Below are 25490 nucleotides of genomic sequence, written 5' to 3'. Positions count from 1 at the left end.
AGTGGATACTCATTTGAGTTACTTGAGGGACTTTGAACCTTTTAAGAATTGCTTCTTTGTATTTTCCTTCAGAAGTAAACTCAAACTCCTGTTTTTATTTCAATTTGGTGTAAATCTTCTGTAATTTTAGGGCTGTTCTTTGGAAATAATGTATCTTCATCTGCAATATGTGCTTAGGAAACAGTTGTGACTGTAACACAGACAGTAAATTCAGACTGCTCATTTCCATGGCTGTTTATTCACCTGATGTGTCAGAGCATCAGTACCTTCATTAGTCACATGAACTTCAGTGATTCAAAAGATTCAAATGATACTTTAATGACAAAGAGTGAGCTTAAGCTTCCATTCAAACCCCTTGCCTCTGCACATTTTGGCTGGGCTCAGTTGATGCATCCCTACACTGGTGTATCAGAATTTGGGTATCAGATTAGCTTGCATTTAGACTTCTTTCAATGAAGAATTAAACAGTGTGTGCAATCATGTTTTTTTTTTTTGTTTTTTTTTTTTATGCAATTCTCCTTTTCCTAAGCTAAAGGAGTTTGTTTTGTGTCTTCCTGGCAGCAGTAAATTTACAAAGCTTCAACTGATAGAACAATGGCATTTTACCTGCTACTCCCCACATGAGGCATTCCCAGGCAATAATTATATGGGAATAGAGACCTTTGTGGACTAGAGCCATAAAGGGTAGTGAGAAATTGGGCTAGCCAGTACCTGTCATGCTCATTCACTCTTCTCATTGTTTTCTTATACTTTGTCATCTGCTTGTACTTAAAAGTGCACTCTTAGGGGAGGGGCTGTCAGTCTCTTCTGCACAGGACCAGTTCTAACTTATTTTCAGGTAGACAGCAATATTTCTTTGTCATTGTTAATTAGAGCTTGGAGAGTTTCGAATGACTTGGTGAGTTCAGAAATGAGATTTCATTGATTTCTCCCACTGTAAAAGGAAATCATACACACATGCATATTTCAAATTTGCTTTTTTCTTTTTTTTTGCCACTGTTAAAGTCAGGGTGGAATAGGTTGTCCTTTAAGTTCTCTGGACTGTGCTTAGGAAGTGTCCAGTACAGTGTGGCTGTTGTCCAGGCTTGGTCTCACTGGTATTTCAAGCCTGAAGGATGGAAGACTCCCCCAACTTCCCTGAAGAGAACATGTCAGAGGACTGCAAAGGAGCCAAAACAACTGGTAGGCCATGAAAAGAAAATTAATTTCATTTTACTTGTATTCATGAGGCAGTTGGGAAACAGAAATACCCCTCAAACTTAGGAGACTTGTAGATACTTTCTTTTACTAAAGTTGGGGTTCAATCCATAACATAAGAGCTAAAACCTAACAATAACTTAAATTAATTGTTGAGAAAGCCAGTGTGCTGATTATGCTGAAAAGCTGACCATGTGAAAGCACACAGTGAGGACACCAAAGCATCCTAAGCTTGTTCCCATAGTGATACCCTGAAGGCAGAGTTTTCAGCCAGTCCATACATGGGAACCTGAGGAACCCAACACTGGAATGTTTTACTCAGAGTTGTGTAATAGCATTCCAAACTTTGCCATTCACATCCACACCCTCTCCAAAGGAAGAGAGAAAAAAGCTGACATAGAGACTCTAGGCCACTCCTCTGCAGTTTGCAGAGGAGTAGTGGCACTTCTGCTGTCTCTTTTCTACTGTCCAGAAACAAAACTTCCCCATAAGGGTACTGTGAAACTGGAGCTCTCCTCCAGGGACAGCAGGCAGAGCAGAGAGGAAGGAGAGCAGGTGCATGGTGCAGTGACTGTATTCCCACTGGCATTCACAAGCTCTGGAGGAACTCTGTCTGCTTGACTGTCCCAGACTTCCTTAATTTTGGCTGACCTTACACAAGGCACGATCTTCAGTCACAACTGAGCACAGAGAACCCTCAAACCACCAGAGAACCCTGTTACAGATAAACAGAGTTTGAAATCCTGCTGCAGTTTGTCCCGATGTCAAAGTAATCTTTGTATCACACCTCACTCCTTAAAAAGTGTTACTTTTATTGACAAGTCAGTGGTTGAAATGTAATAAATACTAAACCAACCTTATCCATCATACACAATGGATCAATTGGCTTTTTGGCCTCAGGAAGTGTGTGAGCAAGTGACCACACTATTCACAGTCGTGCACACAAATCACCTGGATTGCAGTTCACAGTTTAAAGGATGTGATTACACACCACAGCTTAAATGGTGGCTTATGAAACTTCATCATGGGATTTCAGGTATATTGGCTTAGAAATCTTCCTTAACTTTTCCTGGTGTCGCAATGTACGGCCTTGTTTATGGGCAAGGCCCATAGGAGGCAGGTGGATCTGGAAAAGAAAACCCCACCAGTTAGGTGCATATTGGGAAGAAAAATACAGACTAAGTTTCACTGAGTTTTAAATCACTTCTTCACACTTTGGAGAGGGTAACTCTATTGTCTCAAGCCAGGTTATTAGATTTCTAGGAGGAGCACTCTCTGAGGAGTGATTAGTGGTGTAACTTTCAGAACTAATTGGTGGTGTAGCTAAAACAGAACTAATTGTTCTGTTTATTAAAATCCCATATATTTTAGGCCTTAATAAAATCCTGTATATGCAAGGCCTTAGTAACTTTGTTTTGCAGCTTGGTATCAGACAGCAATGATACTTGATGAAATGGGAGTGCTGACAATGTTCCAGTAAGAACTAGAAACCCTAAAAATGCTTGAGTAATGTCTTGAATCACTGTGTGATTTATTCATACCTACTTAACAAGTTACAAAATAACTCCAAACTGTATGTACTGAAAGCCTGCCTTTTTACTGTCATGATTATATATATATATATATATATGGCACATTAAAATGCACAATCAATGTCATTGACTCCATAAGCAGAAGGAGCATAGGTGACAGACTCTTCCTTTGACTGACAAAGTCTTTATATTCCATAAGACTGTTAGTGGGAATCATGCAGCTGTAACCCTGAAATGACTGAAAAATGTAGGTGGTAGCAGTCAGGTGTTACTGTTGCTGAGGCTGTCATCCTGTAAGATGGGTGTTTAGGTGCAAATAGTAGTAAAAGCACTGACTAAAACAGCAGTAGAGATTTCTAGAATCTGAAAAATAATAATCATCCCGTTTGTCTGAGAGAGCAGATCCTTTGAGATTTTGAAACCACTGCAGAGAAGACATTTTAGGCCCATTTCTAGGAACATTGTTTGCCAGCTGAGCATTGCTATTCTGCATACTGAAACAGATGGTAACAGTGACCCTAGTCTAGGCATGCATCTGACAAAGATACAATTTAATTTTGACCATGACTGCCTTGATAAGGGATCTACAGATGTGAAAATATCAACTCATCAACAGCAGTGGAGAGGATCCCTCTATGGGAGGCAGCATAAAGTATTACTGACAGAAGTGACTGGGCAGTGAGGAATCTGTATTGAATGGTGCACTAGAAAACTTTGCTGCAAATTCCAGCATTTCAGTAATCTTGGACAGTATTTTAGCAATCTTGGGCATGTTCTTCTGTAGGAAGAAGGGAAAAGAAGCAGCAACACAGACAGCTATTTCATGAGGCCTGATTTGTGACCACAACAGTTAACAGTAATGTAGGCTATAAAAATTATTGTACCTATGGCAGATGCAATTAGGTATTTTTATTCTCTCTCTCTCTTCTATTATTTGATTCCATTACCCTGTTTATGTATATTCATTGGTTGGCTAAATATTCAGAGGCCCTTGGAGTTTAGTTCATACAACTCCTTTTAGGCTTTGACTCCTCATTTTGAGAAGAAATTCTCCACTTTACAGTGAAAGATAGAGAACATCTCAATGTACATTTGGCTGTGCTTTAGCATACATTTAAATGCCAGCTCATCTTAAAATGCAGTGCAGTGAGAGTGATGGAAACTGATGGTTTTGTTGTACAGGGAAAGCTCAGCAGGTATCAGTGAAGACTTTGTGATTTATACTCACGGGTCTCGGGTAGGGGATGTTATAGTGAAGTCCAATTTCTATTCTTGCCTCACATTCTTCTATGCACTGCTTAATCAGCTTTGGATCTGTTACCTGTGATGATCAGACAGACAAGTGTTTTATATGAGTTCAGTAATTAGCAATTGGAAGCTCAAGGGTAAAAGATGCCCAGCACATGGCTTTCCTTAGCTTATTTTGGCAAACTCAAGGATACAATGAATTGTATTTTTCACACCCATAAAAGGTAACACTGGTATTTTCCTGGACTCAGCAGTTCTGGGCTTGATGGTGCTGAATGTTAACGCCCAAAGGCTGTCAGGACTGAGGCTACAGAAGGAGTTTTTTACCCAAACATGGTATTTTCTCTGTAAAAAGACAATACACATGTAAACTACTACTACATCTATGAAAAAACCACACTCATCTGTTCATCACTCTGCAAGGTCACCAGTGGAGAAAGGAAAGACACTGCTTGCTGTATATTCTGTTATCATCCTATCCAGAAACTCTCTTTGAAGTGAGAAATGTGGCGTGAATTATGACTTAAATTCATTTTTTTGATTTTGCATTACTTCAATTTAGACCCAGACCAATATGGGATATAAATAAGTGTTGTGATCTTGAATTACAAGAAGGGCCTTTGATTACCAGGGTTTGAAATTTCTTCCTTAAGAAAAAAATTAAAGTGCTTCTTTTAAAAGAAGTGCCAATAATTGCTGCTTTGAAAAGAAAAAAAAGAAGCTGCTGAGTTCTGTTTGCCATTGCAGGGTAATGATACACTTAGCTAACTTTGTAAAGATCAAAAGCTGCTTCAATTACACAAGCAGTATCTTTGGAATTTAATTTTTTCTTGGCACTTTTTTACTGAAAAAAGACCTTTTAGACTTCCACAGTAGTTAATGAAGAGCTGAAATGATTTGAAGTTTTCTCAGGGATGATATTTAAACTGTAACCCAAATACACCAGCATTTAAGGTGAATGAAATTTTGGGAACTCAACCCTTACATTCCTATCTCAGCATCCAACCACAGAGTGCAAAGAGCAAGAGAAGAGTAATTTGGAAATTCAACACCATGAGGACACTCACATTTCTGTTTTTCCGGAATAACGTTCTGGCTTCGTTTCTAATGTACTCTTTCTCTCTCATGGTTTCCTCTGTCTGTCCTGAGGCCGACTGCCAGGTTTTGGCTATTCGCAAAACCTTGCGGTAAAGGCCGAGAACTTCTTGTCGAGTTGCTGGTGTCATCTAAAAAGACAAGACAGACCCCCCAACACATGCATGAGCATTTGAGTTGCCAAAAGGCCAGCAAGCAGGACATTTGTTGACACCATTAAATTAGTTATAAAATATTTCCGCTGTCCAAAGATATGCTGAGCTGTATGAAAAAACCCTGAAACAGCTGTAGACAATAATTAGCTGTTGAAAGTTGAAGACTCCGTCCAGCAAAGTATTTATATAGATACTTAAATCTATCTCCATTCAAACAGCTTGAGCTCTTGCTCCAAGTTAAGCACTTGGTTTAGTGCTTTGCTAAATCAAGCCTGGTACAAGAATGCCTGGGTTCTGTTTCACTGATGTTTTGCAACAGACATTGGGCAAGTCACCGAAACTCTACGTGTCCCCCTTCCTGAGACATTGTTGTACCAATGCTGACCCTATCTCTGCAAATCTGTGAATGAAATACATGATAAAACCAGCACAATATTGTTGAAAACTTGTATAGGCTCCAGGGGCTGAGAGCCTTATTTGTGATACCATGGCAGTAATGATTCAGCTGGAGTTTGATGTGATGAAAAGGTGATGAAAGCTATTTTATCTAAGCACTCAGGAGAGGCAGACTAACTGTGGATTTAGGAAAGTCCTGAATGTCTTGATTTTCAGAGCTGTGTACCTGCTGAGCCCACTGAATCAGCCTCCAGGTGTGATAAAACTATTTGTCAGAAGAAAGAATGAAATCTTATTCTTGCTTTATGTAAATGAGTATTTTATCATGTAACTGGTTACACTATTTCATGACAGACCACAAATATCCCTGAGACAAATCCACTTCTGGATAACAAAATTTCATATCATGAATTAAATTAACAGAAACAATGACTTCTGCTTAAGGGACACTGCAGCTGTCAAAGGTACCTTACTGTCCCAAAGGAAGGTACAGCAGCACTGCCAAGTAAATACATGGATACAATGAGGAACAAGTGTCAGGGCCAGGACATTATCTGACTATCAGGATCCATTTGCCAACCTGGAGCTCTAATTACTGTGGGTGAATCTACCCTGAAATCAGACCTGTGTGCTCGGAATGGACAGTATGGAGCAGAGTAATTCAGACAGCCTGACCTTCCCCCTGGAGGGAGCACATTTGGCCATGAGGAAAAGCTGCATCCTAATGCAGCACCCAAACTACCATGGGAAGTTTGGCAGTGTGCTGTGGCTCAAATCCCTGCAGTCTGTGGCAATTCCTGGGATTCTGGGGTTTAAAAGAGGGGCTAGAGCCAAAGGCTTCTCAGGTTGTACTGTTCTTGAGCTCCAGCACAGTGGCTGACCAGAACCAGCCTCCTGTGGCTCCAGACACTCACACCCTCTTTCCCTCACCAAAACTGGAATTACAGATACTAACCTGAACACAGGATTTGGCTCATGTTTGTTTTTTTTTTTCATAAGAAATCCTGAACTATAAATTCCTAGCCTTATCTTAGCTGTTGCTGTCATCTAAAGGCCTTTCATGGTTTCAAGAACTATTTTTCTCTGATTCTTCTTAAGAGTGAATATTTTTGTTTTGCTATTTGTATTTTAACATGTTTAACCAATCATATATTTTTCCCCCGGATAGAAAATTATTTTCCTACACAGCAGAAAGTACTTCTAGTAAGTGTTTATGGTATTTCTAGGAAATGAATTCCACTATAACTAGGTAGTCCCAGCTCATCAAACAGTTTGGAGTAAGTGCTTCACTTTATCCACACTAGAGATCCATTTCAGGCAGTGAAATCAGTCAGACACAAAGGCAAAGATGTACATGTATCTGAAAAATCACTGCTTCCCCCTGCTAGGTGCATATTTTGTACAGAAAAGAAACAGTTCAGTTACAAGGGTTAACCCAGCACAAGCAGAGTCCTGAATCCTGGCCTTACCTAGAGCCTCTCCTGACATCCCTCCTCTGCTTTTATCTGAAGGTGTCACCTCTGAGAAGCTGTTAACAGGTTAGATTTTCATGTAATCCACAGAGAAAATAAAAGGAACAACGTTTGGGGTAAAAAGTGTTTAAAATACAGGTTTCAATTCTGATCTATGCATCAGACAATTTTCAAAGTGATAGCTTGGGAAACACATGCCCTTTGTTCAGAGCTGGCTACACCTGCTGCCCTTGGATTTTAAACATACCAAGAATCTGTTTAGAAAGATTTTATTGAAAAGTCTAGAACCAACAATTATTTTCCCCACTAGCTGCTTCCCCTCCCTCACCTACAACTTACTCTTTTGTTCTTTAACTCCTCTGTGCTGGAATTGCTACAGAACTGTGTAGCCCCTGATCTAGGCATGGGCTGCACTTCTGCATTCTTGCTCTCCTTCCCACATATGCTGGATGATGTAAAAGACATTAAGCAGCTATTCATCTATACTCAGCAACCAGCTGCTCCCAGGGCTCATTTAGTCAATAATTCTTATCATTACAGACCTGCTCATAAGCCATTTCTGCAGAGATACATAAATGAAGGTATGAGGAGCCCTTTACAGATCGAGGACTTCTGTCTATGACAGAAAAGGATGAGAGCAAGTAAGACAAAATTCAAAGCCTGGGTCAGATTCTGATCTGAGTGGGAGTATAAATAGGGAGTAATTCCAGTGAGAGCAAAATTACTTCCAACTTAAAATGTTGTAAATGAGATTGGAATTTTTTCTTTGGTATAAACAGAGCCCACACTGACAGAAATGTAAGTGATGGTACAAGTCATGTATCAGGTGCAATTTCATCAAGTGACACTACTTGTATTAGTTTTGTGGGTGTGCAAAATGATTCTGAGTGGGATAGAAAGGAAGATAAGGGAGGCTTTCATGTCCTTGTAGTTACTCATCTTGCAACTTACATCTTTGGCATTTAAATCATAATTATATTTCACATCTCTGGAATGCTAAGTGGATGTTACACCACTTTCCCACTAACACCCATCTTGTGGTAGTCACACCCATTGTTTAACTTCTACCACCCTTCATTTTACTGCAGCACGCAGCCCACAGAGGTTAACCACAGGCTTTTCTGTCAAAAAGCACAGGGCTATTGTATTAGCTGAGCAAATTTCGGGTGTTTAGTGCCACAAGGCAAACCGGGAGATGTCACAGGACGGTGTGCCCGCACACCGAGTCGGGGGGAAGAGCGCAGGTCGCAGCCGGGAGCCCAGGGCCGAACCCGGGCTCTGGAGGGAAGCCAAGCGCTGCCTCCGAAGGAGCCCTGCCCTGCTGGCTGCTGGGCAGAGCCGACAGCCCCCTCTTATCAACACACACCTCAAGCACCGAAACATCCCATTGCACCCAAACTCCAAAGGAGATCTGAGCACTTAATGACTTACTGCATGGTGAACACGCAGACTTTTTTCACTGTTAATTGAAACAAACAGTCCCTTAAGACTATAAAATGCAGTAGGTTTTTCTTCCAGGAAACAAGTAGACATTCCTTTGGATTGTTAGATGGTTGACCCAAAAGTTCAGTAATCTGAATAATCAATGAAACACCAGTCTTATTTTGCTATTTGCGTGCTTGCCTAGAATTTAAACTAAAAGTTCATATAAAAATAATAAAAGGAATCTGCCAACTGCACTATCCAATGACCCCAAGAGTGCAGTGTCAAAGCACAGCTAGGACAGAGGCTGCACCAAGACTGACTGCAGATCCAGGAGCAGCTAAACCTCAGCTGCTTCCCAGCAGGGGATGCTTGGCTGGGAACACATGTCCAGCACTCTCCTCCTCTGCACAGCTCCTTGGTGAAGTTGTAAGTCTATTTTATTTCATCCTTTCTTCTCAAGTTAAGCATTAGCTACTCACTTTAAGCATAAAATCTGCCAGCAGTGAGTACATGGAGGATTTTAGAAAATACAGGTTGAAAGGAAGAACCCATGGGGGAAAAGGGTATTTTAAAACAATTGATCTCTTCTTTCACATCCCAGCTAACTGGGGCACACGTTAGTAACACACACCTTGTGCTGGTGCTGAAAATGGATTTGCTCAGGGGAGGTGGGGAACAACACCCTGCATGAAATAATTTGAAAAGGCAGCTTTGAACTTCTCAGATACAAAATGTTTTATTTAGCAGCAACACAACTTCTATTTGACAGCTGGTTTGCTACTGGCAAGAAGTCTAAAGACACAGTGACAAACTGCTAGGCTGACTGCTTCCAAACAAGCTGTGGTCACATCTCTGTTATGAAGTAAATGATGTCATTCGAGACCACGGTGTATCAACACTGTAGTAGGGAACACCACCATATTCCATACTATGTGTCCCTAAAACAATCCAGCCTGTATGCCAATCTACAGCTCCTATTTTCAAATGCCCTCTTTGGCTAATGTTTATTTAAAGAGATGCAGAAAAATTCCCATATCTGGGTTTTTTTTAAGGAGCTAAATGATGCCACTTAGCTAAAAAGTGGCCTGCAGTCTCTCTCCTGCTGCTAATGCAGCAGATAATCAATCATTCCTTTCAGAGCTCTCCACAGCAACGAGAGGTCAGTAATCCATATTCATCCTTCATGCAACTCTGCCACAATGAGTCTGTGGTTCCTAAGGCAGCAGTGGATTTGGGCTGTCATTTCCTTGAGGCCAACAACTGAGACAATGAGTTCCTGTGGCACAGGGGCAGAGAAGGGGTCACAGATTCCTGTGATAGCTGGATAGGTCACATGCCTTCCAGCAATATTTAGTTTCAAAATCTAGTTTCCACAGAAGTAATTTTGCCTTCTTTTACTCAAATCAATGACTCAGTGGCCTGTGACAGTAGCCTGCAAATGCTGACCACACGTGGCTGCAGAATGTATTGGCAAAATGAAAATTTCATTTGATTTTCATTCTTGATTGAACATTCATAAATGTTTTTAAAGATTCAGACAAAACCAAATCCTAGCAAAACCTCAATCACACCTAAAGTATTCCATCTCCACATGGTGAAAAATGACTAGAACGAAAGATCATGTTCTTCCATAATGGTGTTACATCCTCATTTCTACCAGTGCCACAAGCCTTAAATTTCCAGACATTCCCATCAATTTGACTCAAAGATTTATTTCTCACTCTTTCCATCTACAAGCTGCAATCATAAATATATGCAGATTTGGTGAAAAAGAATGAAGTTACTCAACCAAGATATTCTGTAATGGTCTCTAAAAGCAGGGTGACTTTCACAGGGTTTAGGATTTTGTCATGCCAGTGTCTTTCTGCTGGCAAACTGAAGTGATCTGAACCTTGATCAACACCTCTGAACCAGACTCCCTAAGTCATTGTACTCACATTGTTCATCAACTGGGATGGGAACTCTGCTGTTCTATCTGTGCCTCAGATTTCTGACTGAACTTGGATCTCTTTTAAGCTTCCTTTTGCATATGGAGCAGTCTTTTGATCAGAAAAAGCAAACTGCATGCAAAGAGAATATAATTAAATAGTAAAAGCAAGGACATGGATTTTTATCAGCTTGATAACTGACATAGTCAGTTCAAATAAGCCAATTTACACAAAATTAAGGTTATACAAATTTTTTTTCACTTGAATAAATGAAGGTGGCAACCCTTAACTAGTTGCTTTTGATCACTGGGTTTTCATTCTCTCTGAGGTGGTCGAGGCATTATCTGGTTTTAGTAGGACATACAGACTTGCCCTGGGAGTGCTTCTTGTGATGCAGGAACCTCAGGAAGAACAGAAATGCTGACTTAGACTGTGGGAAGGAGGGAGGGAAATGAAAAAAATTGCTTTACTTATTTCTTAGCTTTCTCATGAAAAGCACGCAGTGTCCAGGTAAACTCTAAAGCAATATGAACCCATCTCCAGTCTTGTCCAACTCTGTTGTTCATGCTTTCAATACCATTTTCTTTTCCTGTGTGTTTAGTTCTCTATTACTTACAAGCAGAGAAAGATTTTAATGCAGAGTGAGAAATTTAGCAGAGAAAATGAATTCTCAGCTATCCTTGGATGGCCTTGCTTATATAATATAGAAGCATACAGAAATATAACAACACAGACACAAGCTCCAGTATAGATTTATGCACCTTATTCATACCTTGGCTTCCAGCCAAATGCAACTGAATGCCTGAATAGAAATATTTCCCAGCACTGGAAATGTTCCCAAGCTCGAGAACAGGTATAAATATTAATGCTAGCAGAGACAAAATCCTCCCTGACCCTTTTCTTACTTGATTCTGAGGGTCACTCAATGAAACTCATTGACAGACCTGTTTTTTAGTTGCTATTTGAGAACCACAGCACGGTTGTGGACATGGAGGGCTGTGGGACACAGAATCAGGTGAGCTAGAAAAGAACTCTGAGCACACCAAGTCCCCGTGTGTGACCAAAAACCACCCTGTCAACCAGACCACGTCCAGGCTTTCCTTGACACCTCCAGGGATAGTGACTCCAGCACCAAACTGGGCAGCCCATTCCCCCATCTAATCACCCTTTCTGTGATGTTCTTCTCATGTCCAACCTAAACCTCCGTTGGCGCAGCTTAAGATGCTGCCTTCTGCTCCTGTGGGTCAGTGAGCACTGTGGGCACTGTGGGCGGATGAAGGCTGAGGGCACCGAGGCCTGAGGACATTGAGCACTGTGGGCACTGGGGCTTGGAGTGCTGTGTGTCACAGACCGCTGTGGTCACTGAGCCCTGTGGGTCACACACCGCTGTGTGTCACACACCGCTGTGGTCACTGAGCCCTGTGGATCAGACTGCTGTGGGTCACACACTGCTGTGGGTCAGAGACCACTGTGGGTCACACACCGCTGTGGGTCACAGACCGCTGCGGCTCAGTGAGCCCTGCCCACACCGGGCGCCCCCACAGCCGCTGCCACAGTCAAGATGGCGCTGCCGCCCCCCATGGCCTGGAACCGCGCGGCCACTGGGGGGCGATGCCGGTCTGGGGGACGTCCTTGCGTCCCCTGGCGGCCGGGGCGACCTTGCCCCCGCAGCCGGGCGGAACCAACGCGCAAAGCAGACGGGGGGGGGGGGGGGGGGGGGGGGGGGGGGGGGGGTGTCGGCCCACCGCCCGCGCCTCCGGCCTCTCCCCTCCCTCCGCCCTCTTCGCGTGTACGCCCGCCTTCCCCCCCCCTCCCCGCTTTACCTTGGTGCAGTCGTGCCGCGGCCCCGCCCCGCCGGGTGCCCCCGCTCCGGTGGGCGCGGGAGGCGCGAGCCGCCGCCTTCCCTGCCCTCACCGCGCGTGCGGCTTCGCGCGCCCCGCCCCCCCGCGCGGCACGTCACGGCACGTCACGGCGCGTCCGCCAGCTGAGCGCTCGCCCGGAAGTGATGCGGTGGAGGCAGAGCCGCTGGGCGCCGCGGAGGTGAGTGAATTGGACCGAAGCTCTTCCCGTCCGCCCGGGCTGCGGGGGAGCGGCGGGGGCGGCGCGGGGCTCGGCCCGGCTCGGCACGGCCCGGGAGACGGCGCGGGCGGCGAGGTTCGTCCGTGCCCGCCGCGCTGCTCTCAGCCCCGCCAGGGCCGGTTGTGCTCGGGGGGCCCCGCGCCGCCGCGGACGGGCGCTGCCCCGCTGCCCGGTCCCGGCCGGGCGCTGCTCGGGGGTGCCGGTGGGCTCCGGTGCCGCCGGGCCGTGCCCACCCCGCTGATCCCGTGCCCGAGCGGCGGTGCCGCCTCGCCCCGGGGTTTGGCTCCCCGGGTTTTCCCGTTCCGGTGTGCGCCGTCTGCGGGCTCCCAGCGCGTCCCTCGGGTGGTCGCTGCGGGCGGCCCCCGGGCCGGGGGAGCGGCTGCTTTGTTCGGGTGCGCTTCGTGCCCAGCCTGCTCACGTGTCCCGCTGCAACGTGAATGTTCGACGTGTTTTCAGGAGAAATACAGAAATAAACTGTGAAGCGATTTATTTCCTAGGTAGTTCTCGCCGTCTGAACGTACCCCCTTTGCACAGCCACTTCTTTTTCCTGCTTCAGCTCTCCCTCCCTCCCCTGAGCGTGTTTACCCTTCCTGTGCAAGCTGCAATCTGCATTAATCACTCTCTGGGGCTGTGGTGGTACTAATAAGCTACTCATAACAACTTAAATTGTAACTTGCATAATCAGTGTTTTGAGCAAATATTGGTTGGAAGAATGTGCCTGTCCTATCAGTGCTGTGGTTGCTGGAAAGAATCATTGATTATCTTTTAAATAGTTAACACTGCTGATATGCTGCCCTTCAAAATGTTACATTGATAACTGAGCAGGCTGATGCCAAGTGTCAGAACACAGCATTGATCCACAGCTGGTAACTTTTTTTGAATGACAGTGTCTGTCACGTAATTTAAAGGGGTAATGAGTTAAGTGCTCTGAAAAGAAAGGGGCCATAGCTGTACAAACAGAAAGCACAGGGCTGCTCTACCTTTTTGAAAATGATAGGTCTCACTGGCACGGTCTGTATGTTTTTGAGAGAACAGTTGACCAAAAGACGTTATTTAAACAAATTCTTACGTGTTTAAAAACCTCTTTGTTAAACAGTTTACGTGTAGCTACAGTATTAGTGCTTTATTTGGGCTACAGCAATAGGAAGAGAGAGTGTCTGAGTACTTGTGTCCCTTGCCTGCATCTGAACACTGCTGCATGTCTCCCTGGTGAAAGATAATCCTCAGAAAAGGAAACACAGTCCCTTAGTTAAGATTGCATGTGAAAGTAAAGAGATCTCACCCCATGTTCTTGTCAGTTCTGTAGTCTGTCCTCAAAGTCTCCCCCACACAGGTGTGTCATGGTGGTCTGTGGAAAACATTCACTTTTACATGACAGGCAGCTCACAGTCTAAAGCAAAGCTTTTCTGCACATCAGCAGAAAAAGGAGAGCTTGTGATCTGTGTTGAATTAGTTCAGATTAGCAAAGTGCAACTGGCTTTACAAACTTACTGCAAATACCGGCTCTTGTAATGATTTTAAAAACTCAGATTATTTCCTAATAGCAAGTTGTATGTAGGCATGAATACTGTAATTCTGTAAAAAAAAAAAAAAAAAAAAAAAAAGTAACACAACTAATAACAGGGGAATTACAGCTTTGGTACTACTTGGCTGCCTTCTTTGTGAGACTGACAGCCTGCAATATGAGCTGTAATCAGCTCGTGTAATCAGGAGCTTCAAGGCTGCATTAGGTGCTTTTTCTGCCCAGATTCTTGCTTTATTTTGAGGTTGAATGTTGTGTTCACGGCAAATTCTCAATTATTTGTGTCAGTAGTTTTTATAATTTGTTGGTCTTGGAAGTTCGTTAATAATTACATCTTGCTTCCATTTAGCATGAATTGTGTTGAAAAAAGACAATCAGATGAAGGAGTGGCTTTGAGAGAAAACTAAGAACAGCTCTTTTGGAAGACCCTCTTTTTAAATTAATTGAAGAAGTATATATTGAGCAAGAAGGGCTGCTAGACAGTTTGACAGATTTCTGAGGTGTGTTCTGAGAAATTTGTGTGTGGATGAGGAAGGAGCTTGGTTCTGCTGCTTGCTTTGGTTCAGCTTAAGGAACAGGAAGAAATCCTCTGTGTTGGGTATGTGTATGGGGGCAGTGGGGTATAAGGTAGATGGAAAGGGGATGGAAGAAGAGGAACAGACTTCTGCACTTGCATTTCCTCGTGGCACAAAGGAATGCACAGAGGGTTTGGATACAGAGATCATGGCTGCAGGTCGGGAGGAGTGAGAGTGCCCCAGCACTGCTCAGATCTGCCCCACACTGAAGCGCTTGATTTTCTTTACTGGTGCCAGGGAAACATTGTTAAATTTAATTTAGAGCCTTGGAGCACTATAAAATCCATCATGATGGGGTTTTGGCAGTTTGTGAGAACTTGGAAATTGCAGAAACAATGTTATTGTTCCATTAGGCACTTGGGTCTGTATGTGAATGTAACAGGAAAACTCTGCTCTGAGTAAGAAGAGACTATAAAAATAGAAGCATGGGATATTAGAAAAATTCATCCTCAAAACTACAGAAGGAGCTGAATATTAGTAGCCAGAATTCTTGGAAGGCTGAGAGAACAATCTATAAACACTCGAGGGACTTGGTAGTCACAGGAAGATAAGGGGGAACCCCCTTAACAGTTTCATCAGAATTCCCTGGCTGGGCTCCTTCTCTTTGGCTGCTTCTCCCTAGGGGTCTGCATCTTATCTCACTGGCTTCCTTTCCTCTATTTGCCTCTGACTAATGGGCTTTGTCTTCTGGTTACTGGAAGTCTAATAAGTTCTTTTGTCTCTTAACCCTTCCTCCTTTTTAAAAATACTAGATTAATGGCTGTAATGTTTTGCAGACTATCTGCATTGGTGACATGGATTAATTGTGTGCTTGACTCTTAAGTTACCCAGCAGTAATGACATAGTAACTTGACTTGAAACAATGGTAATTTCGTGGCAAATGTTCAAGGCAAATGTTGCCTTCTGGTAAAGTGCCAGCTGCAATTTACCCCCTGTAAACATGTGACACGAGTAAACTGGCTGTGCAGTTTTTCTCGGTGTCTTCTGTGCAGTGAGTTGTCTTGAGTGTGTCTTTTGAAACAGTCAGTGATCTCTCCTTTCTCCTCCCCCCCTTTCTTTTGACTCTCGCTTGAGTCAGGTAATTACAGATCTGGGTTGAAACCTTCCCAGGGAGTGATCAGGAAAGCCAAGACTTGCAGACCTGCTCCCATTGCTCACTGGCACCTTGGCTTCCCCCTTCCCTGAGGAGGGTTTGTGGCTCCACTGGGCTGTGGGTGAGTGAACTGGAGAGCCCCAGGCAGCTGGGGGGTGGCAAAGCCAAGGGGAGCTGTGATTTCCCCTGCACAAGTGCCAGTGTTCTTTGTGGTGACATGAGGATGTTCTCCTTGTCACAGGTGGCTTTGGTGTGATAGTGTGGTGATGTTTTTATATTCTGATCTCAGTGCTGACCATAACAGAGCAAATAAGGAATCAAAGCCTCTTGCCTAAAAGATAATCTGAAAACTGACCCATTTAGGTCTCCATTTTATCCTTATGTCTTGTGGGGCAGCTCTCTGGTCCAATGATCTGCATCTAAAGGAAGCGGATCTTGGATTTTAGTTAAAGGTTATTAAATTGCAATATTTTGCTGCTAGAAGAATGACAGTTAGGGAGCTACTTAGATGTAAGTATTGAAGAACCCTTTCACAGAAGTAGGAATCCTGTAGAGAAACCAACTAAAGCATAGGTGGTGAGACAGGATTCCAGTAAAGAGAGCAAGCTAGTATAATCTTCTGGAGTCTCAGAAAGAATAGTTATAAATGCTGTTCTGTCTACAGCATCTGTTTTGTGAAAGACAAAACTTACTTTGCAAAATGTGAGAATGCTGTTCCTGACCTCCTGTCACAATTTGTTATTCCCACAAAGTCAGACTGCCAGAGACAGTATGACAGTCATAGTTGTTTGTTGTCTCACTTTTCCTGTTTAGTGAACAGAAGTAAGTGGGTTTTTTTTGAACCAAAAGGATTATCTGCTCCTGAAATATACCAGTCTTATTTTTGCATCCGTGTAGTAGCAGAAAGTGACGGTTTTCAGTTTTTTCTTTGAATTTTTTTTGTGTGATGCTTTTCCTCCTGCAGCTTTGGAACTTGTAATGTAGTCAGTCTTATCCTTTTGTTTTAAAATGGAAAGGGAGGGAGAAAATCATCTTAGCACCTATGATTATGGGAGGCACGTGTAGCTTAGTAATAGACTCACAAACACAAATGTCCTAGCTCTTGGTTTTGGTCATATGCTGACTGTTCAATATTTTCTTTGCCAATGAATCTGTACAGAAAGCCTTGAGTATTCTGGATCAGCATATAAATGGGTGGCCTGGAGTGCCAAAGGTCTGATGTGTTCCAGCTTCCAGCAGTTACCTGTGCTTGGAGTTAGTGATTATGTCTCACGAGGCACAGGACAGATACCTACACGCCTGGTCTCTTGTGGGCACAGGATGTCAAGAGAAATCAAGAGTATGTGAAAACTTATGAAAAAAAGGTTTTTGTTAGTTGAAGCTGCCATCAGATTTCTCAAGGAGAGGTGAGAGTCTGTTACAACTAATGACCAAGTTTGAGTACTGGAAGGAGCTCCTTTGAAGCTACTGATACAGTTAGCATCAAAATATTGCAGCATCCTTTGTACAGTAGGAAATGTTGGTATTGTTCACTGAAATAGGGAAGTTGCAAATCAAATCAGGAGAGAGAATTAGGGCTTCTGCAGGTGGCTGTGTGTATTTTCTGCTTTAGAAACTGCAGTCAGTTTAAAAATCCAAGCATATGCTCTTAAGGCACTTTCATATGTCAGTGCTTTCACTTAGAACAATTTGTTGTACATAACTTAGATATGATTCCAGTATTTGTGTGGTCAGCTGGTACTGAAGTTCCTACACAACTGTGTGCAATGAGTGATTCTTTTGGCTGGCAGACTGTAAACTGTGTTACACTCACTGAGACGCCAGTGGGCCTTCTGTAAATTCCTTATGAGCATCTGCTGCCAGCAGGGATCTTATGAGGTGGTCTGGCTCTTGTCTTTAGACTTGTCCCTTCAGTGTTAGGTGCTGTGTGGGTCACTGTTCTCACAGCTGCTTTCTGCTGGACAAGGGAGACTGATAGCCAGAGCTGCTGGAAGGGTTTCCTTTTTTTGTGTGACTGCTGTCTTTTCTTCATTGTTGAGAACAGCAAGAAGTATAAAGTTATTCACTTACTACAATTAGTTTAAAGCATATCCTGTTATTACAGGAGTCACTTGATCTATACCTGAATTACATTCAGCTGAATGTAATTGGTGAAGGCACCTCAGACACTTCAAGGTGAAATGTGATAGCTGAACTCGGTGTAGAAGAAAATCTGTGCACACTTAGCTCAGTTTAAAAGTAAATGTTTTTCTTTCCATAGCCAAGTAGATTGTAGACTGAGGTGGTTTTTCAAAGTTATTCTGGTTTGGCTGCAGAGAGTTGCAATTTTCCATAGGTTAATTTGCAGAATGGATTGAGCTAGGGTAAGGTAAATATTTGTAGCACAACTACTTTCAGATGCTTTCAGTGGGATGCATCTCTGTCAAATACCCAGGGGCTGTGGTTTCTTTTGGTCCCATAAGCTGCAGTTGTGCTGTAGAGATGTGAACTGGTTGTGTCAGCACAGAGTAGCTCTTCCCCTGGCATGAGCTGCTTTAATTATTCATAATACGTACTGAGGTGTTAAAGGTCTGTCATGCTGTGCAAAAGTTACAGTGTACCCTGGAAAAATACTGAAGGATTATTCTTTTACAACCCTTTGCACATGAAAAGGGAAAAAACCACACAAACTCTCAATAGAAGATTATTTGCTTATTTTGTATGTGCTGGAACTTTTATGGCCTTTGACAAGGATCTTGAGGGAGAAGGGGAATATTGGTAGTTTTTAAATGGATGGAGATAAATTGCTCAGTGACTGAACCTTTGTTTTTTGAAGGTGGTTGAATTATGTGCAGCGAAATAAATGAGTTTATTCATATCTGAGTAGATATGAGATGGGGAGTTGGATGGAATCTGATTTGGGTTCTGGTTTCAGCTTTACTGAAAACTGATGGCATGATCTTGAACAGCCCTGTTGTTTGGCTGTCTTGATTTCCCCTCTGCCCATTGTCTTGCTCATAGCTTAAATAGACTTCTCAAAACAAGTACTGCTGCTGCTTGAATTAGTTCATTAATTTATTTACATTACAAAAGCACCTGAAGGCACCCTTCTAAAATTATATTCTGTTTAGCTAACCGGACTTGGGTTTGTTCTTTGAAAATACAATAATCCTAACAAATCATTCCACCCACCTAATAAAGTAAGTTGAAGCACATAATAGGAAACAATTGAAAACTTTTTAATGGGGCCACATGGAAAAACAATGAGAAGTAATCAGTAAGTAAGGTATTATGTGGTTAGAGAATGTAAAGGGAAGGGAGGGATTCAAGGTTGATGCATTTGTGTCTGCTGAAAAAGCTACTTAAGGAATATATCTTCCATAAGAAAAAGTAGTAAGGTGCTTAATTCTTTCTCTGCCTATCATTTTTCACATTATTGTTTATTTTTCCTTAAGCTAGCCTTACACAATTAGCTGCACACAGTGAGCTACAGATCTGAAACGTCTGTTTTATTTTTCTTGAGACTACTTGTTGAACTTTGAACATGAAATGTGGTGTCATGCTCCGTGAGTGCACGCAGTCAGGTGCTCTTCAAGAGTGCAGAAAGCAGGTTTCTTCTGCCCAGTCTTGAATGGAAAAATCTCCTTTGATGAGTAAGCTCTGGACTTGGAGTGATAGCACACCAGGTCAAGGCTCAGCTGTTGTAAAGAGATTTTTGCCTGCATCCTGGTCTCGGGGAGGGGGTTCCTCTAGGAAGAGATTTGGTGATAGCTCTGATTCTTGGCCCCGAGACCTGGCCCAGCATGATAGACTGTAAATATGGTGAAGGTGTTTCTGATTTTTTTTTTTTTTTTTTTTTTTTGTACCTGGCAAAAAAGGGGGAGGGTTTTTTTTTTTTTTTTTTTTTTTTTTTTTTTTGTACCTGGCCTTCCCTTCCAAGGTAATTAAGCTTTTCCAGTATGACCTTTCTCAGAGAAGTCTCATTTCCACTTCTCATTTGAGGCCCCCAGCATAGCTGTTGCCTGGCTTGGTTTTCCCCTAAACTGCCATGTAGCATTGTGCCAAGTGGCAGAACTCTGCATGGTGCCTTTTCAGGTGTCTGTATAACTAGCTTCTACTCTTTGCAGGCATGTTCTGTACAGACAAATTTTACCCAGTTTGATCACATTTCTAAAGCTGTTTTGTTTCCAAAGCTCAGACTGAGGTTAATCAGAAATAGTTTTGTTATCTTGTTTTGGAACAGATTGGTAAAGTTCTCATGTATCTGCCCACAAAACCACTACTGTCTGCAATTCACTGAAAGGTTCTTCAACTGCAGGAAGCCTCACCAACTAATAATTCATTTTAACTAATTGCAGCAGGACTTTCTTGCTTTTAGACTTCCTCTTGAGTAACTTTGCATAAAAGTATTTGTGCAGCAGTGGTGTGGAGCAGATCAGTGTGACACAGGTGCTACCACAGCGCTTGGTTGGGGATGTGGTGAGGTGTGTTCTGGGCTCCTGAGAGCCCATAATGTGCCATTGTGCTGCACTCAGAGGGCTTCTGCTGAGAAAGTGTCATTGCAGGTTCAGACTTGAAATAAGCAGTTTCTGTAACATGCCAGCTTTGACTGAAGTTTGGCTTATGCTAGAACACTTGTGCTCCAAGTGCTTGGTGCTGTGGTGTAGAGCTCTGACCTGCACAGTGAAAGCTTCCACACAGAGCTGATCCTTTCAATTCCTGCCTGCTGAAGAGGGAAACAATACCGTTGATCCTTCACTGATTCCCCACAGTGGGGCAAAGAAAGTTGCCTTTGCTGAGAAGGCTGCCTGCTCTTACCTTTGGGAAAGCTGCTGGGCGTGGGGAGGGCTGCACTGATCCTGCTGCCCAGGAGAGCCAAATCCCAGGGTTAGAGACAGGTGTGAAAACAGCCAGGTGAGCAAAACAAAGGCCTCCATCATCCCATGGGCCCACACCATTTGCTTACCTTCCTCCCCATGGGTTGCTGAGGGGTTGCTAATGAGCAGTGCAGGCTGTTGTGTGAGTTACTGTGCTGTGATGCTGCTGCTCCACAGCAGCACAGGGAGAGGGGTGTTGGTGACCACAGCCTGCAGCTACACCTTGTAACTCTGGCCCAGGGACTGAACCAAAACCTGTGCCACCAACGTGCTGATGCTTCTCTCCCCTCTGCACTCACTGTACATGATTTAGGATTAAGTCAGTGCATTGCTGTGCTATGACAGCCTTTAAATACAGCCTTGAGGATCTTGATCTTTTAACTAACTCATACTAACTTTTTGTTCCATAGCGCATGATTGTGTTGTCAAAGTTTACACATTCTACTACATTAAAGACTAGAAATAAAAAGAAAGGGGAAGAATTGTAGTTGGAGATTCTAACATATTAAAATTTCTGGCTCCAGTCTGTGCGTGTGTGTATAGGTCAGCCAACATGGAAATTACTTCAAATAACCTGAAAAAGTTTGGCTTTTGTTGGGTAAGGCTGATCTCCATTAGATTCTGCTTCTTTTGAACTTGAAATAAGTGTTTGCTTCCAGTACGTGCAGTAAGTCAACTGGAAATGTAGATTTGGTGGATCATGGGATCATAGATCTCTTCCAAAGAAATACAGATATGTTTGAAAAGTAGTTCATTGCAAAAAGTTGCCATGACAATGATTTTTCAAAATGTGAACTGTAAAATGTTTAAACAGGTTCCTGGGAAATGAGGTTGCACAGTACCCTGTGTTCCTCCCTAGTGATTTATAAAGAGAATTATTTAGATGCAAGAGGCCAAAAGAAATTAACATAGATGTGCCAGATGCTACATTTTCTTAAATTCTTGAAATTCATGGGATGCTATGGTCAAATAGGAAGAAATTCAAGCTAGTACTTCCACTGTGAGAGAGGCAGACACTCCTCTGCTCCCCTGCACATTAAGCTGCCTGGTGGCTGTGCACCCTCTGGAGTGTCTGCTTAAAGAGCTCTGAAGTCATGGAGGAGAGAAAAAGGGTGGTTGGTTGTGTGGAAGATAAGGTTTGGGAGCAGAGTACGTAAACCCAAGGTGAAGTAGACTTTTTGGTCTCCATCTCAACAGTAAATGCCTCAAAATGGTTTGATGGAGATATGCTTTTGCTCTGTGTGTGTATGTGAGTGAAAATACCACTCCAGAGTTTCCAGGCATTTTGAAATGTTTGAGGTTTTTAAGCTCTAACAACAGCTTTGGTCTGAACTAGGTTTTATGTGTCAGTCAAATTTTCCTAATCCACGTATAGGATTCAGGTTTGGGGAAAACTCATGTGGAGATTGGCATGTGTGACAAGATGTTGTTTCATGGTTGTCTTTCTATATTCACCCCGCTCTTTCTGCTGAAGTAAGCTCTGAACAAGCTAATGTTTCTACTTGTTTCCTAAGAAGTAAATCTCATGTAAAAGGTAAGTATGCAGCAAAGCAGCTTTTGATCACCTGTCTGCTCCCTAGATGTACTAAGAGCTGTAAAAACGAGATGTTTTAGTGTTTATGTTAGTATGGTAGAGCAGGGGAGTTTTGCCAGAGATTTCTTGTTTGTTGTGTTTTTCTGCTAGGTCAGATACAGAGGTGTTGACTAGGAGCTGCAGTTGCAGCTCTTGCTGCACAAACCAGACATACCTTTGTCTGTCCTCTTCAGAGGTTCCTAGTTGTACAGCAGAGCTGTGAATTTAAGAGAAGTGAAGTGGAGCCAGCTCGACTGAACATGGGAAAACAAACATGGAAAAGAATGTGCTAGAGAATGAATAAAGAGAATTACTCTCCAGACCCAAATTATGCTTTGCTAGGTAGCAGCTGTCTGGCATTCACAGATTAAACAGTGCTCAGCTAACATGCAGTGACAGTGATAGCATGTCCTCTGCTTTGCTTTGAGTGCATGAAATGAGGAATTAACTCTCCCATGCTGAAAGCCATGAAAGTATTCGGAAGTGTGTATTTACTCCAAACAAACATTTGAATTTGTCTGTTGTTTTCAGTACCTGTTCTATGGTTTATATGACAATGCAGAGTTAATGGTGTTAATGCTACTTTTTAAGTCAAAAAATTGAAGTAGTTTTTTGTAAAATGACTCTTTGAACAAATGGAGTTTGGCTCTGAAGGGTTTTATGAAATACACAGTTGGTTCTCAGTGATTTGGTGCATTTAATGGTTTTCATAGCCTCTTCTAAATGTAAAGATTTTGTGTGGTCTTTTGTCTTCCAGCATTCTATGTGGAACCCAGGGAGCCTGAAGGAAGCTGTGAAGCTAGTGGAATGATTCCCTGTGTAGCTGAAGCTATGTAAGTATTAGATGTTTGCTTACAAGATCATCTGTCCAGCACAATTGTTAGAGCAGCAATTGCCTCTGCTTCAGCAGTGGCAGTGATCCTCTCCTGCCTCTCCAAAGGGAAGCTCTGTGTATCTGTTCAGGGCTGGAAGCAGACGGGGCATCCATGATCCTGTTCCCTACTCTCAGCTGTTTTTCAAGTCATGTGTCCCTATCCATTAAAAGGTAGATAGTGCACAGTGGAATTCTGTAAAATTCTTCGACTATGCTCAGGTGTTTGTGAAAAGCTGAGACTAGGCTGAGGCTTAGTTAAGCTCTAGTTATGTTGTCTTTGCCTTAGCTGGTGAAATGCTACTTGGAAAGGGATTTAATGGTTGGCTGAGCTGTTTCCCCTTTTGTTATGAGATTTCCTAAATTTGTCTTTGAGGTCTTCTTGAATGTATGGAAAGCTTTTTCCTCTACTCTCTTGATACTTTCTGTGTTTTGAAACTCATTATAAATACCTTCTGATGCAACACTTCATTAAACAGCATAATGCTTGTTTTGCTTGTTATTCTCTGGACATATCCAATAATTTCTATTACTACAATAACATCAGTCATTATAGAAAAATACTGGGTTACTTAAATATCTCCTTTGCATCTTCTCTCCTCCTGCCAGCTGCCCCCCCCACTTCATTACTGCTGTTTTCAATTGTGCCACGGTGTGCTTGTATGATTGAGAGCTATTACTGAGTCACTTTGTTTTGCTCCCTTCAAATTTTGGGTTATGTGTGATCTGGTCACTTGAAAATGGAAGAAAAATGCTGCAAATTCCTTACAGCACTTAGAAGAAAGTCCCACACAAAGCCCCCACCAAATCAAAAAGCCCCCCAGGCATTAGCCAAGACCTTTGTAATCTTCTCTAGGTTTTCTTTTAATGTATGGAGCCATATGGCTCTGCACATCCTTTGTCTTAGAGGGTGACTTTGCTTTAGCTGGCTGTATTCACCAGCCCTCATCTTCCTGTGTTCCCAGCTGCTGACTTCTTTCTGGAAAGGTGCAGGGAAGGTCATTGTGGATCTCTGCTTTGAAAGAGGAAGATGGCCTCATGGGCATCATGGTGATTCATATGTACTGGAGATTATTGCTCAATACTTTTCTGAGTAATAGACTTCTTTGGGAGCACTGCATCCTGTAGCACTGAGCACATTCCAACCTTAGCCCTGAATCTTGATCCTTTTTAGTAGAATAGCAAAAGCAGTGGTCACTGCTGCCTTTTATGTCTTGCTGTTATGCTGTACAAGCCTCTTAGTAATTTTTGCTCTTGGGAACTGATCCTTTTGGGAATTGATGCTTTGCCACCAATCCAGTCTAACCTTCGGGGACAAAATAACTTTATACTCATAGTTCCTGATCAGCTGGGAAATCTCTCTGCAGGTCCTTGTGCTGTGTGACAGTCACTTTGCTCTGCAGCTGAATCTGTGTTCACCTTCCTGAGGATGCTCTCTCCCACTCCTTGAGCTCTGGCTTCACTGCAGCTCCCGATGCTGCAATTAGATCCTCTCTCCAGCCTTCCATAACAAAAGGGCCTGCTTCTCCCACTTGTTTCTGTCTCCTTCCAAGGCTCTTGTTCCTTTCATGCCTTGAAACCTGAGTCACGTAGGAAGCGGAGGTGACTAGTTAGTGAAGTGGATCCAGCTCACGAAGGCAATTTACAAAAGGGTAACTGATGGAGTGCCAAAAGACTTTTCTCTTACAAAACCAGATACATGCACAAGCTGCCAGCGGATGCAGTCTGGATTTTTTTTTTTTTCCAAGCTGGTTTTGCTATTTTTGGGGTAGAATGCTTCTAAGTATCTGGCACGTGGCATCAAGTTTCTTGTAGAAGAAAAGTGAGGAATTGCAGCAACTGTACATCAGTACCTTCTAGTGTTTGTTCATAAGGAGTAGGATTGTACTCTGAAAACTTCCTTGGTGGGGAGGAGGAAGGAAGAACTGTGTTACTGCAGGGAAGAGCAGTGCTAGCAGTGCCCATGCAGTGGCTGTTCAGGAGCAGCATTCAGCTCTTCGTAAGGCAAGTAGGAGTACAGAAAATGTGTTTGTTAAAGGGGTGTGATGTGAGGGAGGTGGATAACTTGCCCTCTAGGGGTTAATGCTACTGGGATTGCTTGTCTTTGGAAACTGCCAGTGGGACACCTCCTTACATACAGGTGTCTAATAATGCTGGCAGGTCTTCCCTCTGTGAATTGTAGTGCTCTTTTCGTGACAGCAAATGACCTTAAAATCCATCAGTTTCATCACATTGGTGATGTCACTTTGGAAACCTGAACATTAGATTTTTATCATCAATAATACAAGCTGTTCCTTAGGAAGCATGACAGCATGAGTCATATTACTAGGAAAATTATGGACACAGTATGTCAGTCTTGCAAACTGCCTTTAAAAAAAAATTCAAATTGGGATTCCTCAAGTGAATTGGATTAATCTGTCAATTATGATATGATTTGACTACTTTAGAGGAAAGTACTGTTCACTAATAGGCA

General features: G+C 42.9%; 2 protein-coding genes across 3 annotated transcripts in view; one reads left to right on the top strand and one right to left on the bottom strand.

Annotated features, from left to right (window-relative positions):
* Nucleotides 1–1989: 1989 nt before the first annotated feature.
* LYRM1 (LYR motif containing 1) lies at nt 1990–12408 on the bottom strand. Its single transcript, XM_041401337.1, has 4 exons — nt 12272–12408; nt 5045–5203; nt 3958–4050; nt 1990–2323 (listed from the first exon to the last, which is right to left on the bottom strand). The coding sequence occupies exons 2-4, from the start codon at nt 5201–5203 to the stop codon at nt 2207–2209; spliced, it is 369 nt and encodes a 122-aa protein (XP_041257271.1). The 5' UTR covers nt 12272–12408; the 3' UTR covers nt 1990–2206.
* DCUN1D3 (defective in cullin neddylation 1 domain containing 3) overlaps nt 12408–25490 on the top strand; it is a 25506-nt gene continuing 12423 nt past the window's right edge. The window contains exons 1-2 of one of the 2 annotated variants that reach the window (XM_041401334.1): nt 12408–12488; nt 22904–22979. The gene's annotated coding sequence lies outside the window, so the exon portion shown is untranslated. Of the gene's footprint in view, nt 12489–12694; nt 13025–22903; nt 22980–25490 lie in introns of those variants that run through there. The other variant, XM_041401335.1, reaches the window with a different exon arrangement.

Source organism: Onychostruthus taczanowskii, unplaced genomic scaffold, assembly GCF_017590055.1.
Source record: "Onychostruthus taczanowskii isolate IOZ18803 unplaced genomic scaffold, ASM1759005v1 scaffold19, whole genome shotgun sequence".
In the NCBI taxonomy this organism is placed as follows: Eukaryota; Metazoa; Chordata; class Aves; order Passeriformes; family Passeridae; genus Onychostruthus; species Onychostruthus taczanowskii.
The sequence above is the reverse complement of the archived record's forward strand: the minus strand, read 5'-3'. Positions and strand labels throughout refer to the sequence as shown.

What these genes read in the sequence shown, in the direction of transcription:
- LYRM1 (XM_041401337.1), bottom strand. Translation starts at nt 5,203, where the DNA reads ATGACACCAGCAACTCGACAAGAAGTTCTCGGCCTTTACCGCAAGGTT. An exon ending in TATTCCGGAAAAACAGAAAT is followed by an intron (nt 4,051 to 5,044) that starts GTGAGTGTCCTC and finishes TGATCATCACAG; the next exon opens with GTAACAGATCCAAAGCTGAT. An exon ending in ACATCCCCTACCCGAGACCC is followed by an intron (nt 2,324 to 3,957) that starts GTGAGTATAAAT and finishes TTTCTTTTCCAG; the next exon opens with ATCCACCTGCCTCCTATGGG.